This window comes from Cebus imitator, unplaced genomic scaffold (assembly GCF_001604975.1).
Source record: "Cebus imitator isolate Cc_AM_T3 unplaced genomic scaffold, Cebus_imitator-1.0 Scaffold99, whole genome shotgun sequence".
NCBI lineage: Eukaryota > Metazoa > Chordata > Mammalia > Primates > Cebidae > Cebus > Cebus imitator.
This window is the reverse complement of record NW_016107414.1, coordinates 6,179,195-6,196,207: the sequence shown is the minus strand read 5'-3', so window position 1 is coordinate 6,196,207 and position 17,013 is coordinate 6,179,195. Positions and strand designations below refer to the sequence as shown.

The following is a 17,013-nucleotide window of genomic DNA, read 5'->3' as shown; positions in this document are numbered from 1 at the left end:
AAAAAAAAAAAAAAAGAAAGAAAGAAAGAAAGAAAAAAAGACTATTAAAGAAGAATAAGGAGGAAGCATGTATAGGTAAACTGCCACCAAACAACTGGAGTAAAACTCCTACCTACAGATACCTAAGCAACATTAGATCCATGTGAGGTACCTTATTAAAGTGGTGCTTATTATAGACTCAGCCAATAACTAAACCATGGAAGGTCCAAGTGAAATGGCTGCTTATCTCAAGGCCTTTTGAGGTGCTGCCCTAATTTGGATTAGGGCTTCAGAATCACAGCCATTGAGGAATTCTGTCCTTGCTTTACATAAAAGGCTTTGGCTGCTGTGACAGCCCCAGACAGTCCCAGGTAACTGTTTCATGTATAAAATTAAGCTTTAAAATTAAAGTTTTTTTAGAAGGAATGAATGGAATATGATGTTCTCTATCACACATTGTATGTTTTTATTTAGTTTGTATGTTGTTTTGTTGTTTGTCATTTGGTAAGTGGCTTTATTGTAGTTGAAGCTCTTTAAACAGAGGGTTCAGTTCAGGTACTTTAATCAATATATATTCACTTTTACCCTTTGTATTTCTCCCACTTTTAGTACAGACTGGCCACTCAGCTCCCCTAGTCCAATGGATGCACCATCAGTTAAAATATGCAGAATGGATCCTTTCTCTACAAAAGAACATATTGAAATCATAGCTCCTTCACCACAAAGAAGCAGGTCTTTTTCAGTAGGGATTTCCTGTGGCCAGACAAGTTCATCTGAGAATGAGTTCTCACCACTGGAATTCTCAGGAATGGACCATGAAGACGTCAGTGTGTCAGTGGATGCAGCCTACAACCTCCAGGACAGTTGCCTTACAGACTGTGATGTGGAAGATGGTACTATGGATGGCAATGATGAGGGGCACTCCTTTGAACTTTGTCCTTCTGAAGCTTCTTATGTAAGGTCAAGGGAGAGAACCTCCTCTTCGATAGTATTTGAAGACTCTGGCTGTGATAATGCTTCAAGTAAAGAAGAGCCCAAAACAAATCGATTGCATATTGGCAACCATTGTGCTAATAAACTCACTGCTTTCAAGCCCACCAGTAGCAGATCATCTTCTGAAGCTACGTTGTCTATTTCTCCTCCAAGACCAACCACTTTAAGTTTAGATCTCACTAAAAACACCACAGAAAAACTCCAGCCCAGTTCACCAAAGGTGTATCTTTACATTCAGATGCAGCTGTGCAGAAAAGAAAACCTCAAAGACTGGATGAATAGACGATGTACCCTAGAGGAGAGAGAGAGGGGCATGTGTCTACACATCTTCCTGCAGATTGCAGAGGCGGTGGAGTTTCTTCACAGTAAAGGACTGATGCATAGGGACCTCAAGGTCTGTATTTGTGGAGCATCACCCTTTGATTTCAATCTGATGTTTTGTGATTCAGAGCAGTACTTACAGTACTCTGAAGGGCCCTTAAGAGTGGGGGAGAGTAAAAGCATCTAAGAGCAGAGGTCCAAGAAAGTAGCCTTGAAGAGTCGTACTGCAAGAATAAGAAGTCTTATGTCTGAAAACTTTAGGCAAACCATGCATTCATTCATTCTCTTTGGTAATGTGTTTGCTTTCATTTTGCTGTAAAAGGTATTCCCAGTAGTCCAGGTGAGGAAAAAAAAAAGAAAAAATATTTAGGTAAAATCCGCCATGAGCAGATATAGCCTGTGGTTTTTTTTTGTTTGTTTGTTTGTTTGTTTGTTTTCCCCCTATGGTTTTGAGTAACCCTGACACCAATACCACCAGGGCTCTGAAGCAAAATGGTGAAAGGGATCCAAATGGAAGGAGATGCTTGGGGTCCTTCATTAGCCAGCTTGAACTGGGGCAAATCTTCACACTGTTGCTTCTATTTCTGAACTGTTTAGACTTTGGGGGGAAGGGGTGAGAAGCTGAATGGGGAAAGGTAGCAAACAGTTAATCAGATGATTATTTATAGTTCTAAAACCTTGGATTCTAGTGAATATTGTGGTAATATGCAAAATTACTTAAGATTCTTACTAAAACAAGACGTTTCCTTAGTAGTGTTTCTAAAAATAAGTACATGGAAATTGTATTTAAGTAATCTCTGCTACATTCCATATACTCTTAGCAGTCACCAGTCGATGTGTAGTGAATGTATAAATACTTTTCTGATGAAAGTAGCTTAAAGTCTTGATAGATGTGGATCCATTTTAAATCTTTTCAGTTTTATGTAACCACAGACTAGTTTCAGGCACAAAAGTAACTATTTGGACACAAGTTTTCTTCTAAAATCAGTGATAGGTTTTCAAATTCTTGACTATATTTTAAGTGCTTTAGGATAACAAGAATAGGAATTAGAAATAATTCTTATTTTTTCAATATAGTTGTTACTTAGTTATATATAATCCTTATGCTTCAGTGATTTTGACGTAGGCCCAAACTGATTGCCAAGAATTGTTCTCCACTAAATGGAAAGTTCAGAGATGAATTATTTCATTGGATTAGAGAAGACAGTGTACAGTAAACCACATATCCCTAATTTGAGAGAAACTAGCGTTTAGGTTTGAATATAGTAAATGCTTATCACTAGGTGGAAAGCAACTAGCTGATATACACATTCTTCTTGTACTTAACACTTGCTATACACACAAATGCCAACTTGAAAGACAATGAATTATGTTTTCACTGATAATTAATATTCTTCTGCCGATTTTATAATGTACATGAGATACTGGTAAATACCCATTTAATGCTACAATGTTGTCTCAAGATTTTTCTACCTTTATCTATGCACCAGAAAAATTTAATAAAAAAGTTAACATCCCTGTTAGTTTTTCTAGAAATCAGAAAGGTTTTATTCCTTTCTAAATAAGAGACAATTCCTTTCAAAGATTTCTAGTGTGTCCCCAACCAAAAAAAAACAGCCAAGATTTTTATTCCTTGTTGAAAAAGCTGTACATTTTGTTATGTTCTGACCTGAATCTTTGAGCTCAGTGTTAAACCTTCTAGGCCTTCTTCCCTTGTTATGTTTTGGTCACATTTTTGTCATCAGGACTTGGGCTCCTTCCTCTTCAGACTGACTTCTAGTCTTCTGTTTTCTTCCCTCTGAGCTTTTCTCAGTTCCTCTGATTTACAGTGTTTTGACAGAAACCTGGTCCTTCATTATTCTCATCACACCTGGATTATTTATTCTCTGGTTTTCATGGGGTATGAACCATATCTGCTTTTTTCATCTGTTATAGTACAATGCCTAAATGTTCCAGATTAGATGGTCATACCATTTATTTTGAATTTTATTTTGTTTGCACTCAAAAGCATTTATACTGACTTAACCAGAAAAGGAAATCTGTTGGCCCATATGACTAAACTGTTGAGGATTCAGGTAAAGTTTTCACTGAGATGAAGTGATTTAGCCAGAACCTGGTTTCTCTCCTCCTCATTTCTTGTTTCTATCTAAGTCTTTGGGAGGTGGTGGGTTAGAGGGTAGAGAGAAAAGTATTGTTTTCTCCCACTATTTATCAGAAGTTTTATTCTACTTAAACTAAGGACACCTACTCATCCCTCAACAAGCCCAGTCTCTAGCCAGGCAGTGGGATTCTGTGGATTGGCATAAGCAACTGTAGAGTATGGATGCCTTTCACTCTATTCATGGGGTTTTGCTGCACAGTCAGTAAGAAGGAAGTTCCCAAAATAAAGTCAAGATACTTCTGGTGGAAGCACAGAGATAGATACTAGAGAGCCAAAAAGCTTGTCTATTATAGGGTTCAGTAAATAACAACTGCCATCAGAAGATAGGAGTGGGGAAGAAAGATGACATTTAATGCAGGATAGTCTATTATTGCCTCTGGTACAAAGTTATTTATTGGAGAGCTCTAGATTATTACCATAGATCTTATACACAATAACTTCATGCTTCCAAGTCAAAATCGTATAATGGTATTTTAGAGTTTGGGAATGAAATGTTATTTTCTGGCAGTATTTGAAACACGATGAAATTCAATTTCATGAGCTAAATTGCTTTCTTTTTCCTCATTTCAAGGGCTATGAATGATGGTCATATTACCTGCAGGGCAGAGTAGACTCTGAGGGAAAGATGATGTATTTCTAGGCACTTTGGGTCTGAGGAACCCACGAGACATCTGGTTAGATGTATTCAATAAACAGTTTCATATGAGTTTAGAACTCAGGGCAGAGATCTGGGAGTAGATAATAGTCTTAGGAGCATATAGATTTTACAAGAGGCAGCATAGAGTAGTAGGTAAGAGCTCTTATCCCTTCTGATAATCTGTTTCCTCCTCCCAGACACAAACCAAAAGATCAGTCTGTTTCATTCATTCACCAAATAGTAATTAGCTACCATAGAGCAAGAACTACTGAATACTGAAACCTGGGCACATGGCAGTAGATAACAAGCCAGACTGCTCAAGTTTGATTCCCTGCTCTACACTTGCTAGCTGGGTAACCTTAGGCAATTTGTTTAACTTCTGGGCCTCACTTTCTATGTCTGTAAAATGGAGTTAGTACTCATCTATCTAATGGGATTGAGGTACATGAGTTAGTAGTAATAAACTGCTTTGAACAGAGCCCAGCATGTTGCAAGTTCTGTTTATGAACTTGTTATTATTAGTTATCATTATAATTATTAAGGCTTTAAGTCCTAAGTGTAGAGATGCTTGCCTGGGGAGAATATATAGAATAATAAAATTGAGGATTAAATACCCTGATCCTTAGGGAATGTGCATCTCAAAGGGTTTAAGTAGATGTTCAATAAATACCAATTCTCTTTGCTACCCTTCCCTTTTCTTTGCCACCAGTACTTGTCTGGCACAGAAAAATTGTCACTATTTTCATTTTAGCCCATTTTAAAGAGAAATATGCTTGAAAATACCTAGTTTATTGTATTTTTTTCTTTGTAGTCATTTAAATAATTCTCTTTCTCCTCCATGCACATCCACTGTACTTTTGTCTGTTGTATTCTTTCCAGCCATCCAACATATTCTTTACAATGGATGATGTGGTCAAGGTTGGAGACTTTGGATTAGTGACTGCAATGGACCAGGATGAGGAAGAGCAGACAGTTCTGACCCCAATGCCAGCTTATGCCAGACACACAGGACAAGTAGGGACCAAACTGTATATGAGCCCAGAGCAGGTGAGTGTTTTAGACTTTCACTTATTAGCACGGCAGCAGATGTACCTGATGAAATCTCTTCTCCTGTTTTCATTAAAAAAACCCAGTAATCTAAAACTCAGTAAGTCTGAAAATTATGAAAACTAGCAGTAGTGTTCAGTAGTGGAACAGTGACACAGCTAAACTATAGTTTCTACAACCTGAATTGGGGATGGGTTAAGAAAAATACTACACATAAAATGCACTCATCCCTTGAACCAGCACCGGACAGCAACCAGGAATTTGGAAAGAGACTTTGAATACCACCCTCCCAAACTTAATTCTGGTTTGCCTTGTGTATATTATGTCAGAACTGTTTTCAGAGCCAGCTAGACCCAGAGGCACTATACTGAGCTGCCCTCTGTGGTCATTCATAGGCAGCCTCCAGCATGTGCCATAGTAGGAAATAGAGGCACACAGGCTGGCCTTTGTTGCCTTGTGGGCTGCTTGGCCTTCACAGGAAAAGCACTATAATCAGGGCAGGGACTGGAAGAGTGGTGGGAGCAGGGCATCCTGAAAGCTTCAGGTGAGCATGCTCAGCCACCACCAGGCAAATGATCTTCACAAGCTTCCTTATGCTTAGAGCAGCAGGTCTCAGACGTTTGCACTCAGTACCTATTTATACTTGTGGAAATAATTGAGAACCCAAAAGGTTTTCTTAACAAAATTTTATCTATCGATATTTATTATATTAGAAGTTAAAGGAGAAATTTATAAAGCTTTATTAAATCAATTAAAATAACAGAATTAAACCTATTACATCTTATTTTATGAAAAGTATTTTCTAAACCAAAAAAAAAAAAAAAAAAAAAAAAAATTACAGGCACCAATTCCCCTACAAAAAAAAAAAATTAGAGTGACATTTGTTCCATTTTTGCCAATCTCTTTAGTAGCTGACTTATAAAAGAGCTACATTCTCCTATCTGCTTTTGTGTTCAGTTCATTGCAATATGTTATTTTGGCTGAAGTACATGGAAAAAATCTGGCCTCACACAGATATGTAGTTGGAAAAAGAACAATATTACATTCCAAGTAATTATAGATATTTTTCTTTGATAATATATCACAACTTAGTGATAGTTTCTTAAAAGTCATTTACACTGTTAAAAATCTAAAACCATTCATGAATGTTTTGTACTGTGGTACTTTTAACATCCTTTGGTCCATTTTGTACTTTGAATGGATCTTTTTACCTGTGCTTGATTTTATATTGTGCATTAGTCATTTGGAAACTATTGGTTCCCTAAGTTTGGCAACTATTCCAAAAGTTGTCACAATTCATATAATATAAAAAGTCACTTTGATTAATATGACCACAAATCTCACCAGAAAAGGCTTTACATTTTAGGAGGCTATCAAATTCCCACTGGTAGATTCAAATCTTCCAAAATTTTAATTTTCAATTAAAAGCTCAACTTTTATCACTGACAACAAATACTGTTAGTTTTCCTTGAAGTGCCATTCTCACATTGTTCATCTTTTTTTGTTCTTTAAAAAAAATTTATTAATTTATTTTTTTGAGATGGGGTCCTGCTGTGTTACCCAGGCTGGTTTAAACTCCTGGACACAAGCAGTCCTCGAACTCAGCCTCCCACAGTGCTGGGATGACAGGCGTGAGCCACCATGCCCTGTCTCATTGTTCATCTTTAAGAAACTATCTGTCGGCCAGGTGCGGTGAATGTTTTTATGAATATTTTCCCATTTTGTCAGATCATTAAAAAGGTGTGTATGTAAAGGTTGAGATTTAATAGATTAATAATTTTTACCGCTAAGGACATTTTAAGTGAAATGTTTTTTGGTTTTGCCCGTGAGCATGTGGCAGTGAAGAATGTAATTGCCACATAAGAGTCAAACCACCATGGCACCATAAGTAATTTGACATAAGGGTCAACCACCATAATAAATAGGTTATGTTACCTATGTAACAGCTAATGTTACCTATGTAACAAACCTGCACATCCTGCACATGTACCCCAGAATTTAAAAAAATATTAAAATAATTATTAAAAAATAACAGGTCAATAATGAAGTAAAAATACTCATACGAAGTATTAAGAAAATGATGAGTGCTCGCCTCGGCAGCACATATACTGAAATTGGAACGATACAAAGAAGATTAGCATGGCCCTGTGCAAGGATGACATGCAAATTCATGCAATGTTCCATATAAAAAAACAAAAGAAAAGAAATAACAGAAAATGATGAAAGAAGCTGGCCACCATAGTTTGAGCCTACAGTCTCAGCTACTCAGGATCGTGAGTTGAGAGGATCACTTGAGCCCAGAGGTTCCAGGCCAGCCTGGGCAAAATAGTGAAACCCAATCTTTAGAAGAAAATGTAAAAAACTGTTTTTAAAAATGCAAGAAATGAAAAATAGTGACATCTATAGGAAGTTTTCAGAGTTTCATTTGGAGATAAATTTATTTTACAGGACTTCATTACATAAGCACATTGCTGTATAAGTGATTAGAATTCTGCTCAGTAGAAGGCAGGGAGGAGCCAAGAAGATGGAAAACAAACATAAAAATTGATACTGGTGAAACAGTAAAATAGCATCATCATGGTTGTTTCTAATAGTTTAAAATAAAGATAATCCTCTCTAGCATAGATACCTACCTAAGGGGGAGAAATCACAAATAAATTTAGAAATTAGAAAGGATACAGAAGAGATTTTTGTTTATTAGAGAATTTCATATATAGTCAATTGGTTGCAACCAAAAGTATCCAAACTGGCTTACATAGAAAAATTAATTAATCTACTGGCCCTGGTAATTGAATCATCCTGCTCAAATGATATGGCCAAGGCCTGGTGAAAGGAAAAATTAGAACTGTATGAAATATCAAAATACTATAAATACATATTTCTATCTATAGGGAAAAAAGACTAGAAGAGCCGTAAAATATCAACAGGCATTGCTTTTGAGTAGGGGGACTTTGAATGAATTTTAATCTATTTTGGACTTTCCCATATGTTCGAATTTTTCTACACAGTCATGTATCAGAATTGATATTTAAAAACGTTTTTGCTTCGGCCTGGTGGCTCATGCCTGTAAGCCCAGTACTTTGGGACAGGTGGATTGCTTGAGCTTCAGAGTTTGATACCAGCCTGGGCAACATGGTGAAACTCTGTCTCTACAAAAACGCAAAAATTAGCTGGGCGTGATGGTGCATGCCTGTGGTCCCAGCTACTTGAGAGACTGAAGTAGAAAGGATCATTTGAGCCTGGGAGGTGGAGGTTGCAGTGAGCCAAGATCATGCCACCATGCTCCAGCGTGGGTGACAGAGCGAGATCCCTTTAAAAAAAAAAAGTATTTTTGGCCGGGCAAGGTGGCCATGCCTGTAATACCAGCAGTCTGGGAGGCCAAAGCAGCCGGATCACCTGAGGTCAGAAGTTAGACACCAGCCTGGCCAATATGGTGAAACCCTGTCTCTACTGAAAATATAAAAATTAGCTGGGCATGGTGGCAGGCACCTGTAATCCCAGCTACTCGGAGGCTGAGTCAGGAGAATTGCTTGAATCTGGGAGGCGGAAGTTGCAGTGAGCCAAGATTGTGCCATTGCACTCCAGCCTGGGTGACAAGAGTGAAATTCCACCTCAAAAAAAAAAAAAAAAAAGTTTTTAATCGAGTTTTTAAAAACTTATTTAAGAAGCTGGAAACAATACTTTTACATTTTAAATACTGCGAAAACAAATGAAAGGGATTCTGTCTGGATGCTTATTAATGAAGGCTCACAACTTGGGAAGCCCCTCCCACCTAGCTCTATTTAAAATGGATGCCTCTCCCTTTACTCCCTGCCAGGGTCCATGCTGTTACACTGGTTTCTTTTTACAGCATTTTTAACTCTGAGATTATTTTTTCCTTCCCCTGTAAACTATCAAAATGGGACTTAGCTTGTCTCTCTTTCTACTCTAACATCTGAAACAATGCCTAGAATATGGCATAGTTTCGTAAATATCTGGTGGATGAGTGAAAGTGAATGCCACTGAAAAGATAAACACCAGGTAGTACTGGCCACCACATACACACTTCTGTGCTGACTGTAGTGTGGCTTGTGGCTGCTGTGTGTGGGTTGCCATTTGAGAAAGGAAGAGGTTGATGACAACTGATGCTATATTTGTTATTGTTGAAAATACTAGAAAGTTAGGATAGCTGTAGAAATATGGCAATGTATAATAGTTAAAATTTGGTAGTTGAAAATGGACAGTCTTAATTCTCTTCTTAATCCTCTTTAAGAGTAGAAACTGTCACTTTATAAAGTGCTTCTTAAAAAGTTGCTCAAAATAGTTTAGCTGTATGAATTGTACAATCTTACACAAGCCTTAGAAGCTATAGTATAACATTGTTTTAAAATTATTACCAGAACTTTCTTAATATTCTCATCCTTGGAATAAATGGGCAGGACCCATGGCTACTTTGTTCTTGGTTGTAATTACAAAGAAACACAGGTTAAGTTCTAGATTTGCACAGCAATTAAACAATCAGTTCAAACTCAGAAAGGATATAAACCTTCTAATTCCTTATTTTTTAGATACTTTGTAAATATAACTTTTCATGTGTTCATGAGGCTATATTTATTTTTAAAATATATTTAATAATATTAGAAATAATAAATAAATTTAGTAATGCATCAGTCTGTTCTCTATGTAGGGAATATGCAAAGTATAGGGACATATAACAAAAAAGTAAAAATCACTTATCAAAAAATTTCTCTAAAATATTAACAGCAGTTATTTCCTTCTGCGTGTGTGTCTATATTTATACCTTACTTTAGAAAATAAAATTGGAATTCTATTTTGTAACATTTTAGATACAATATTAAAATATAAGCATTTCCCATATTATTAAATATTCTTAGAAAATATTTGCAGCTGCATGATATTCAACATTCATTTGGGACATTTTAATTACTTGTAAATTTTACTATCAGGAATATCACTTGGGTAACTATCCCCATACCCAAATCTCTGCACACATTTTCATCTGCCCTAGGGTGGGTAAAATTAGATGGGATCATTAAGCAGGAGTAAACATTTATTACCAAGTTGCTTCTCATAAAATTGGGTTTATTTATATTCTCCAAATAGTGTGTGGGGGTGTCCTTTTCAGTTCTCCTATAAGTGTTGTTTTTGCACATTTTTTTTAACACTTCCCAAACCCCAGGGATGAGAGGTGAGTTGGGGTTCAGATTGCTACAGTCACTGGGAAGGGAAGAGGATGATGCAGCTGATGTGGTAACTGAAACTTTCCATCTTCTCTTCTGTAAGCATAGAGGTGGGCAGGCTGTGCAGAAGGCCAGGGAGACAGATGCCAAGTACAGTTTAGAGGGGAGGTTGTGAAGGGATCATAAATGCCGACAACTGCCCTGTGACCACCTCTACTCCCCAGCTAAGAAGTACTGGTATGGAGCATTTCCAAAGTGCCCTTCTTTGGCTATTTCCCAAATGTCAAATTATATCCCTAAAGAAATTTTCACAAATAAAGGAATATTTCTGAGTCACCAAAAGGTCAATTTTAATTTAAATAATGCTTTCTTTACTCAGGTAGTTCTGTTGTAATTTATTTGTTCATTTTAACAAATAAGTATTTATTGAGGGCCTTCTCTGTACTTAGCCCAGTGCTGGATGATAGCAACACAAAAGAAGCATTTCTTTCCCTCCAGGACTTGATAATCTAGTTGTGAAGAATAAGAAATATACACATGAAAAATACAACCAAGAATGCAAAGTATCCATAATTAAGAGCCATAATGAAGGCTAACTACAGTTGATTAGTGGTTGGGAGTAATGAAGATTTTCTCATAAAAATGGGTGAGGACTAAGATGATTAGAAATGAGAGATGTGCTTTAGATAGCCTTCCCTTTGAAAAACCTCACCTCAGGGGTAGTTGAGCAGATTTTGTTGGCTCCCACAAACTTTTTAGCATGGCAAGTCTCCAGGTTTCTGAGGGGCCTATTTTACTGATGCATATCTCAGAGCTATACCTGGGCTTTCCTTCTGTAATGCTGAGTAGTTTAATTACTCTTGGTGTAGTCGTGAAGAAAAGAGACTTGGGAGATTAACTCTTTGCTAACATTTTTACACATATACTTGCATTTAAACCAAGAAGTGACTAAGTAAACTTTGGGATTCAATAATGCTGTAATATCAACTGTACTGTGTCTATGTTAATTTTTTAATTTTCTTTATATGGGATTTCAGATTCATGGAAACAGCTATTCTCATAAAGTGGACATCTTTTCCTTAGGCCTGATTCTATTTGAATTGCTGTACCCATTCAGCACTCAGATGGAGAGAGTCAGGGTAAGTACCCTCCCTGCTCAAAAAAAAGGTTGAAACAAAATGATCTAACATTTACAAAAGAATTTTTTAAAGACTGTTCTTAATACCAGGAGGCTGGTGAACTAAAAGTGAAAGAGGTGATGTGAGTAACACAGGGTGATGTTCTAGACTATTTGCTTCCATTTAAAGCTCAGTCTTCAAAAACTTGTTTGGTTGGATTGTTTATTCTTAATTTTTGCTTAAATTCATCATAATTTAACAATATTTTACACTCAGTTAGTCTGTAATAAGTAAAAATTCTAGGGGAACTGCAAGGTAATGGGGGCTACAGTAATGTATATTATAATTATATATATAATGTACCATATTTACACACTCATATATTTAAAAGCTGGCAGATTATGTACAATTAGGGTTTTTTTTTTCTCTCAAAATAAACCATGACCACAGCCTTTAAAGCAGATAGTACTGAAAGTCTTTCCCCCCTCTTGTTGATTCTTGATTAAATGCACGCTAATTGTTGTGCTATCATCTTATCTGATAGTCACAGTTTTTTCAAATTCCTGTCTGGGAGGGACAGGAATTGGATGGTTTGGGTACTAGGGAACTAATTTTTTTCTTTTGGTAAATAACTTTTGAGTAGTTTAAATATTCATATGTGCCAGGTACTACATAGGCTATAAAAACTAAGCAAGGTTTCTCCCCTCAAGAAGCTTGTACCTTTTTGGTGCTTTTGTATGTGTACTCAAGTAAATACAATGCAAGGAAGATTTTGACCTTTGCCTCATCTCAATTAAGTATTAATAACTTCTCATGAAGAAGAGTGGATGTGGCCAAAAGGCAGTAAGGAAGTCAAACTTTGTGGAAATGGAGGCATTTGCTCTGGGTGTGCAAGAGTAGGCTTTCCCTCAGGAGACAGGTATGGGAGGGATGGCCAAGTGCATTAAATGGCCTGAGCAAAAGCTCTCACAAGCCACCTGGAGGTGGTATGGAGAATGGTGAGAGTTCTGGAATAGCTGGAGCAAAGGGTAAGAATGGGGGAGGATGGAAGAGAGGAAGAAAAAGATAGATTGGCCAGGCACAGTGGCTCATGCTTATGCCAGCACTTCAGGAGCCCTAGGTTGGTGGATCAATTGAGGCCAGGAGTTGGGAGACCAGCCTGGCCAACATGACAAAAATGTCATCTCTATTAAAAGGCAGGTGGAGGTTAGTGAGCTGAGATGGCATCAGTATACTCCAGCCTGGGTGACAGAGTGAGACTCTGTCTGTCTCAGGGAAAAAAAAAGAACTTGTAGCACCTAAAATACCAAGCAAATAAGTTGGTATCTTATTTTGTAGACATTTGGGTCTTTGAGTAGAAAAAGCAATGTGATCAAAGTGGAGGTGACTCTGGTAGCAGAGTGTAGATGGCTGATGCAAGGAAAGGACAAGAGACAGGAATGTTCATTAGATTTTTTTGGCAACATTTTAGTCCTAAAGTAAGAATTGAGTGTAAGGAATTGAAAAGGAGGAGCTGATAGGATTTGGTAACTGAATGTGAGTACCTAGAAGTTGTAAGTGTCTTGCTCTGTTGCTCAGGCTGGAGTGCAGTGGTGTAATCACAGCTCACTGCAGCCTCAACCTCCTGGACTCAAGCGATCCTCCCATCTCAGTCTCCCAAGTAGCTTGGACCACAGGCACGTGCCACCATACATGGCTAATTTTATTTTATTCTTTTTGTAGAGATGGGCTCTGCCTATGTTCCCCAGGCTGGTCTCAAACCCCTAGACTCAAGCAATCCTCCTGCCTTGGCCTCCCAATGTGCTGGGATTATAGGCGTGACTGAAAGTTGTTTTAAAGTAGCTCTCTGGAACAGGCATGGTGGCTCACACCTCTAATCCCAACATTTTGGGAGGCTCAAGCAGAAGATCACTTGAGGCCAGGAGTTCAAGACAGGTCTGGACAACATAGTAAGACCCCATCTCTACAAAAAATAAAAAAATTAGCAGGGCATGATAGGACATGCCTTGGGAGGCTAAGGCAAGAAGATGACTTGAGCCCAGGAGTTCAAGGTGGTTACAGTAAGCTATGATTGTGCCACTGCCCTCCAGCCTGGGCGACACAGCAAGACTGTCTCTGAAAATAAAGTTGGCCTCTGTCACATTCTTCCCTATCCTTCATAAGTAGCTACCCTTACCTCTCCTAGTTGTTGTCCGTAGTACTTTCCTCCATATTTTCAAAGTCTAGACTCTTGTCATCATTTCTCATTTTATCAGTTTTAGATCTTACTTACTAATCTCCAGCCATGGTAGAAGAGGATATAGTTCTCACATAGAGCGAAATAACTCATTTCTTCTAACCGAAAGGACTGCCAAATATTCTGTACAATAAATGAAAAGAAAAAAACAATCAAAATAACTAAATTTCAGAACACCAGAAATAAAGGCCCTAAAAGCTTCCAGAAAGGAAAATAAAACAGGTCTAACCTAAGTAAAGGATTAAGAATCAGATGGCATCAAAATTTATATAGTTATAAATGCCCCCAAGAACACTATCATGCAAGTGAAAAGACAGCGTAGGCGCAGTAACATGTGGCTATGGTCCCAGCTATGCGGGAAGCTTGAGGAAAGAGGACTCTCTGGAGCCCAGGAGTTTACTGCTACAGTAAGCTATGATTATGCCTTCTAATAGCCTGGGCAATATAATGAGACCCTATCTCTAAATAAATTAATTAAATAGAAAGTGAAAAGGCAGCTCACAGAATGGGAGAAAATATTTGTAAATCCTATATCCAAAAAGTATCTAGAATTCAGAATATGTAAAGAACTATTATAACTCAACAAAAAAACAACTGAGTTTAAAAAGGGACAAGCAATAGGCCTTTCTCTAAAGAAGATAAACAGATAGCCAATAAGCATGTGAAAAGATGCTCAGCATGGTTAGGCACTAGGGAAATGCAAATCAAAACCACAGTGAGATACCACTTCAGCACAGTCTAGGATATCCATAATCAAAAGGAAAATAGCAAGTGTTGGCTAGGTTGTGGAGAAATTGGAACCCTCATACTTTGCTGGTGGAATGCAAAATGGTGCAGCTGCTTTGGAAAGCAGTCTGGCAGTTCCTGAAAAAGTTAAAGATAGAATTATCATAAGATCCAGTAATTCTACTCCTGGGTATATACTTAAGGGAAATGAAAACATAGACACAAATTTGTACACAACAGTTCATATGAGCATTATTTCTAATATCCAAAAGTAGGAACCACCCAAATGCTCATCAACTGATGAATGGAAAAACAAACTGTGGTATTTTATACAATGGAAAGCAGTCAACCATTACAAGGAAGGAAATACAAATATGTACCATAACATAGATGAATCTTGAAAACAATGCTGAGTAAAAAAAGCCAGACAGAAAAGTACACTTTTGTATGATTCAGTTTTTATGAAATACTCAGAATAGGCAACTCCATAGAGACAAAGATTTCCAGTATTTTCTTTGTGCTTTAATGTGGCGCTCTCTCCTCCTCCTCTTTCTCTCCCTCCATCACTCCTTCCCTCCCTTCTTTCTCTCTCTCCCCCCTCCTCTCTCTCTCCCTCCCCAAACACATACACATATATGTAAATTTATAAATACAAACATATATAGTCATCTTGCTATCCACAAGGGTGGATACCAAGGACTCCCCATGTATACTAAATCTGCAAACGCTCAAGTCCCTTATATACAATGGTGTAATAATTGCATAGAATGTACATACCTTCCTGTATATTTTAAATCATCTGTAGATAACTTACAGTACCTAGCATAACGTAAATTCTATGTAAATAAGTATTATACTCTATTGTTGAGGGAATAATGACAAGGAAAAAAATCTGTATTTGTTCAGTACAGATGCAAACATCTATTTAAAAAAAATTTTTTTTTTTTTTTTTTGAGATGAAGTCGTCTCACTCTGTCACCCAGGCTGGAGTGCAGTGGCACGATCTTGGCTCACTGCAACCTCCATGTCCCAGGTTCAGGCAGTTCTCCTGCCTCAGCCTCCTGACTAGCTGGGATTACAGGCATGTGCCATCATGCCCACCTAATTTTTGTATTTTTAGCAGAGACAAGGTTTCACTATGTTGGTCAGGCTGGTCTCAAACTCCTGACCCTGTGACCACCTCAGCCTCCCAAAGTGCTGGGATTACAGGCATGAGCCACTGCGCCTGGCATATTTTTAAATTTTTAAAATATTTTCATTCTGTGGTTGGTTGAATCCTTGGATGTGGAATCTGTGGATGTGGAAGACGAACTGTATATACATATATATTTCTCCTGTATTTTGAGGATATTTGATGGAGTATACATCTGTGCTCAGGAAACACTTATGTAGTTATTAAATAAAAAAAATTGATAAGTTTTCTGTCTGATAAATATACAACTTCTTAGTCATTTTGTTAGAGTATCAAAACATATTTCTATGTTTAAACAGATTGTATGTCAAAATAAACTTAATAAGTGACACTTTTTTTTCTTTTTAGACCTTATCTGATGTAAGAAATCTCAAATTTCCACCATTGTTTACTCAGAAATATCCTTGTGAGGTATGTGTAATTCTCATCTTTTATTTTGTTTAGAATCATCTTTAGAACTTAAGGGGGTCTTTAGCCATCAACTCAGTTTCCCTGTTTTACAGATGAGGAAGCCTAAGGTCTAGAGAGGAAAGGGACCTACTCCTAAGAGCACAAAATTTATTAAAACCAAAGACTGGAGCTGGGGCCTGGCTCCTTCAGCCTAATGTCCAGTGTTCCATACTGTAACACCTGTGAAGTTTATATATTGATAAATCTTGAATTTCCTTAAATAATTAAGTTAGAGTAAGTTAGTATGTGTTCATTTTCAAATTGGAAAAAATTCAAAATTTATCTTTCAGTATTATAAGTATAACAAAGGGTTGCATTAAAAAAATGGACTTATAACAATAAATACCTACATATACTTAAATATGTTTTACTAAAAATTGTCATCATGTATTTTGCAAACTTGACGAATCTATTTCCAGGGTGGCTCATGAGAGTATATGTTATGTTCAAAGAGATTTTTAAAAACCTTTTAAAAGAAAAGGTGTTGGTTGCTGATCTCAGCTATAATTTTTTCTAATTAAAATTCTATAGAGATAATTGTAGACTTACATGCAATTGTAAGATGACTTTTTAAAATCAGATTATATCGAGAGAGATCCAAGATAGCTGATCGCTAGCAGCTCGGGATTGTAGCTCCCACTGAAAGAGCAGAGAACAAGAGGACGCCACACTTTCAGATCAATTTTTGTTGCTCACCCACCAGGAGATTCCCAGCAGAGGAGCCCCACGTGTCGCCAGCACGACTCTTGAGGCCGGTGAGGCGGTTTTGCCGCTGCCTTGGAGTGGCGATTCTTGGTGCAGAGTCAGAAAAGCACCATCAATCTTAAAGCTGCCGTTTTGGCCGGCGCAGTGGGTTGCTCAGATTCTAGCGCCGGGAATCAACAAGTTGGACGTCCATTCAGAAACCCAACTATAAAGACGGTAATTATAAAGACCACAGATGGATAAATCTATAAAGAAGGGAAGAAAACAG

The 17,013-nt window shown here is 37.5% G+C and overlaps 1 protein-coding gene, 1 long non-coding RNA gene and 1 other non-coding gene across 4 annotated transcripts in view; 2 read left to right on the top strand and 1 right to left on the bottom strand.

Moving 5' to 3' along the window:
- Nucleotides 1–17,013, top strand: part of EIF2AK3 (eukaryotic translation initiation factor 2 alpha kinase 3) — a 75,603-nt gene that overhangs the window by 55,169 nt on the left and 3,421 nt on the right. For both annotated transcript variants that reach the window (XM_017536673.1, XM_037741380.1), the window contains 4 exons: nucleotides 589–1,366; nucleotides 4,971–5,138; nucleotides 11,356–11,457; nucleotides 15,939–16,001. In XM_017536673.1, coding sequence (XP_017392162.1) covers nucleotides 589–1,366; nucleotides 4,971–5,138; nucleotides 11,356–11,457; nucleotides 15,939–16,001 — 1,111 coding nt within the window. The remainder of the gene's footprint in view (nucleotides 1–588; nucleotides 1,367–4,970; nucleotides 5,139–11,355; nucleotides 11,458–15,938; nucleotides 16,002–17,013) is intronic.
- LOC108310019 overlaps nucleotides 422–17,013 on the bottom strand; it is a 40,243-nt gene continuing 23,651 nt past the window's right edge. The window contains exon 3 of the long non-coding RNA XR_001827586.2: nucleotides 422–1,517. This is a non-coding gene — a long non-coding RNA (uncharacterized LOC108310019). The remainder of the gene's footprint in view (nucleotides 1,518–17,013) is intronic.
- On the top strand, nucleotides 7,223–7,328 carry LOC119472410. The gene has a single exon (XR_005201565.1). It is a non-coding gene; the product is annotated as a U6 spliceosomal RNA (small nuclear RNA).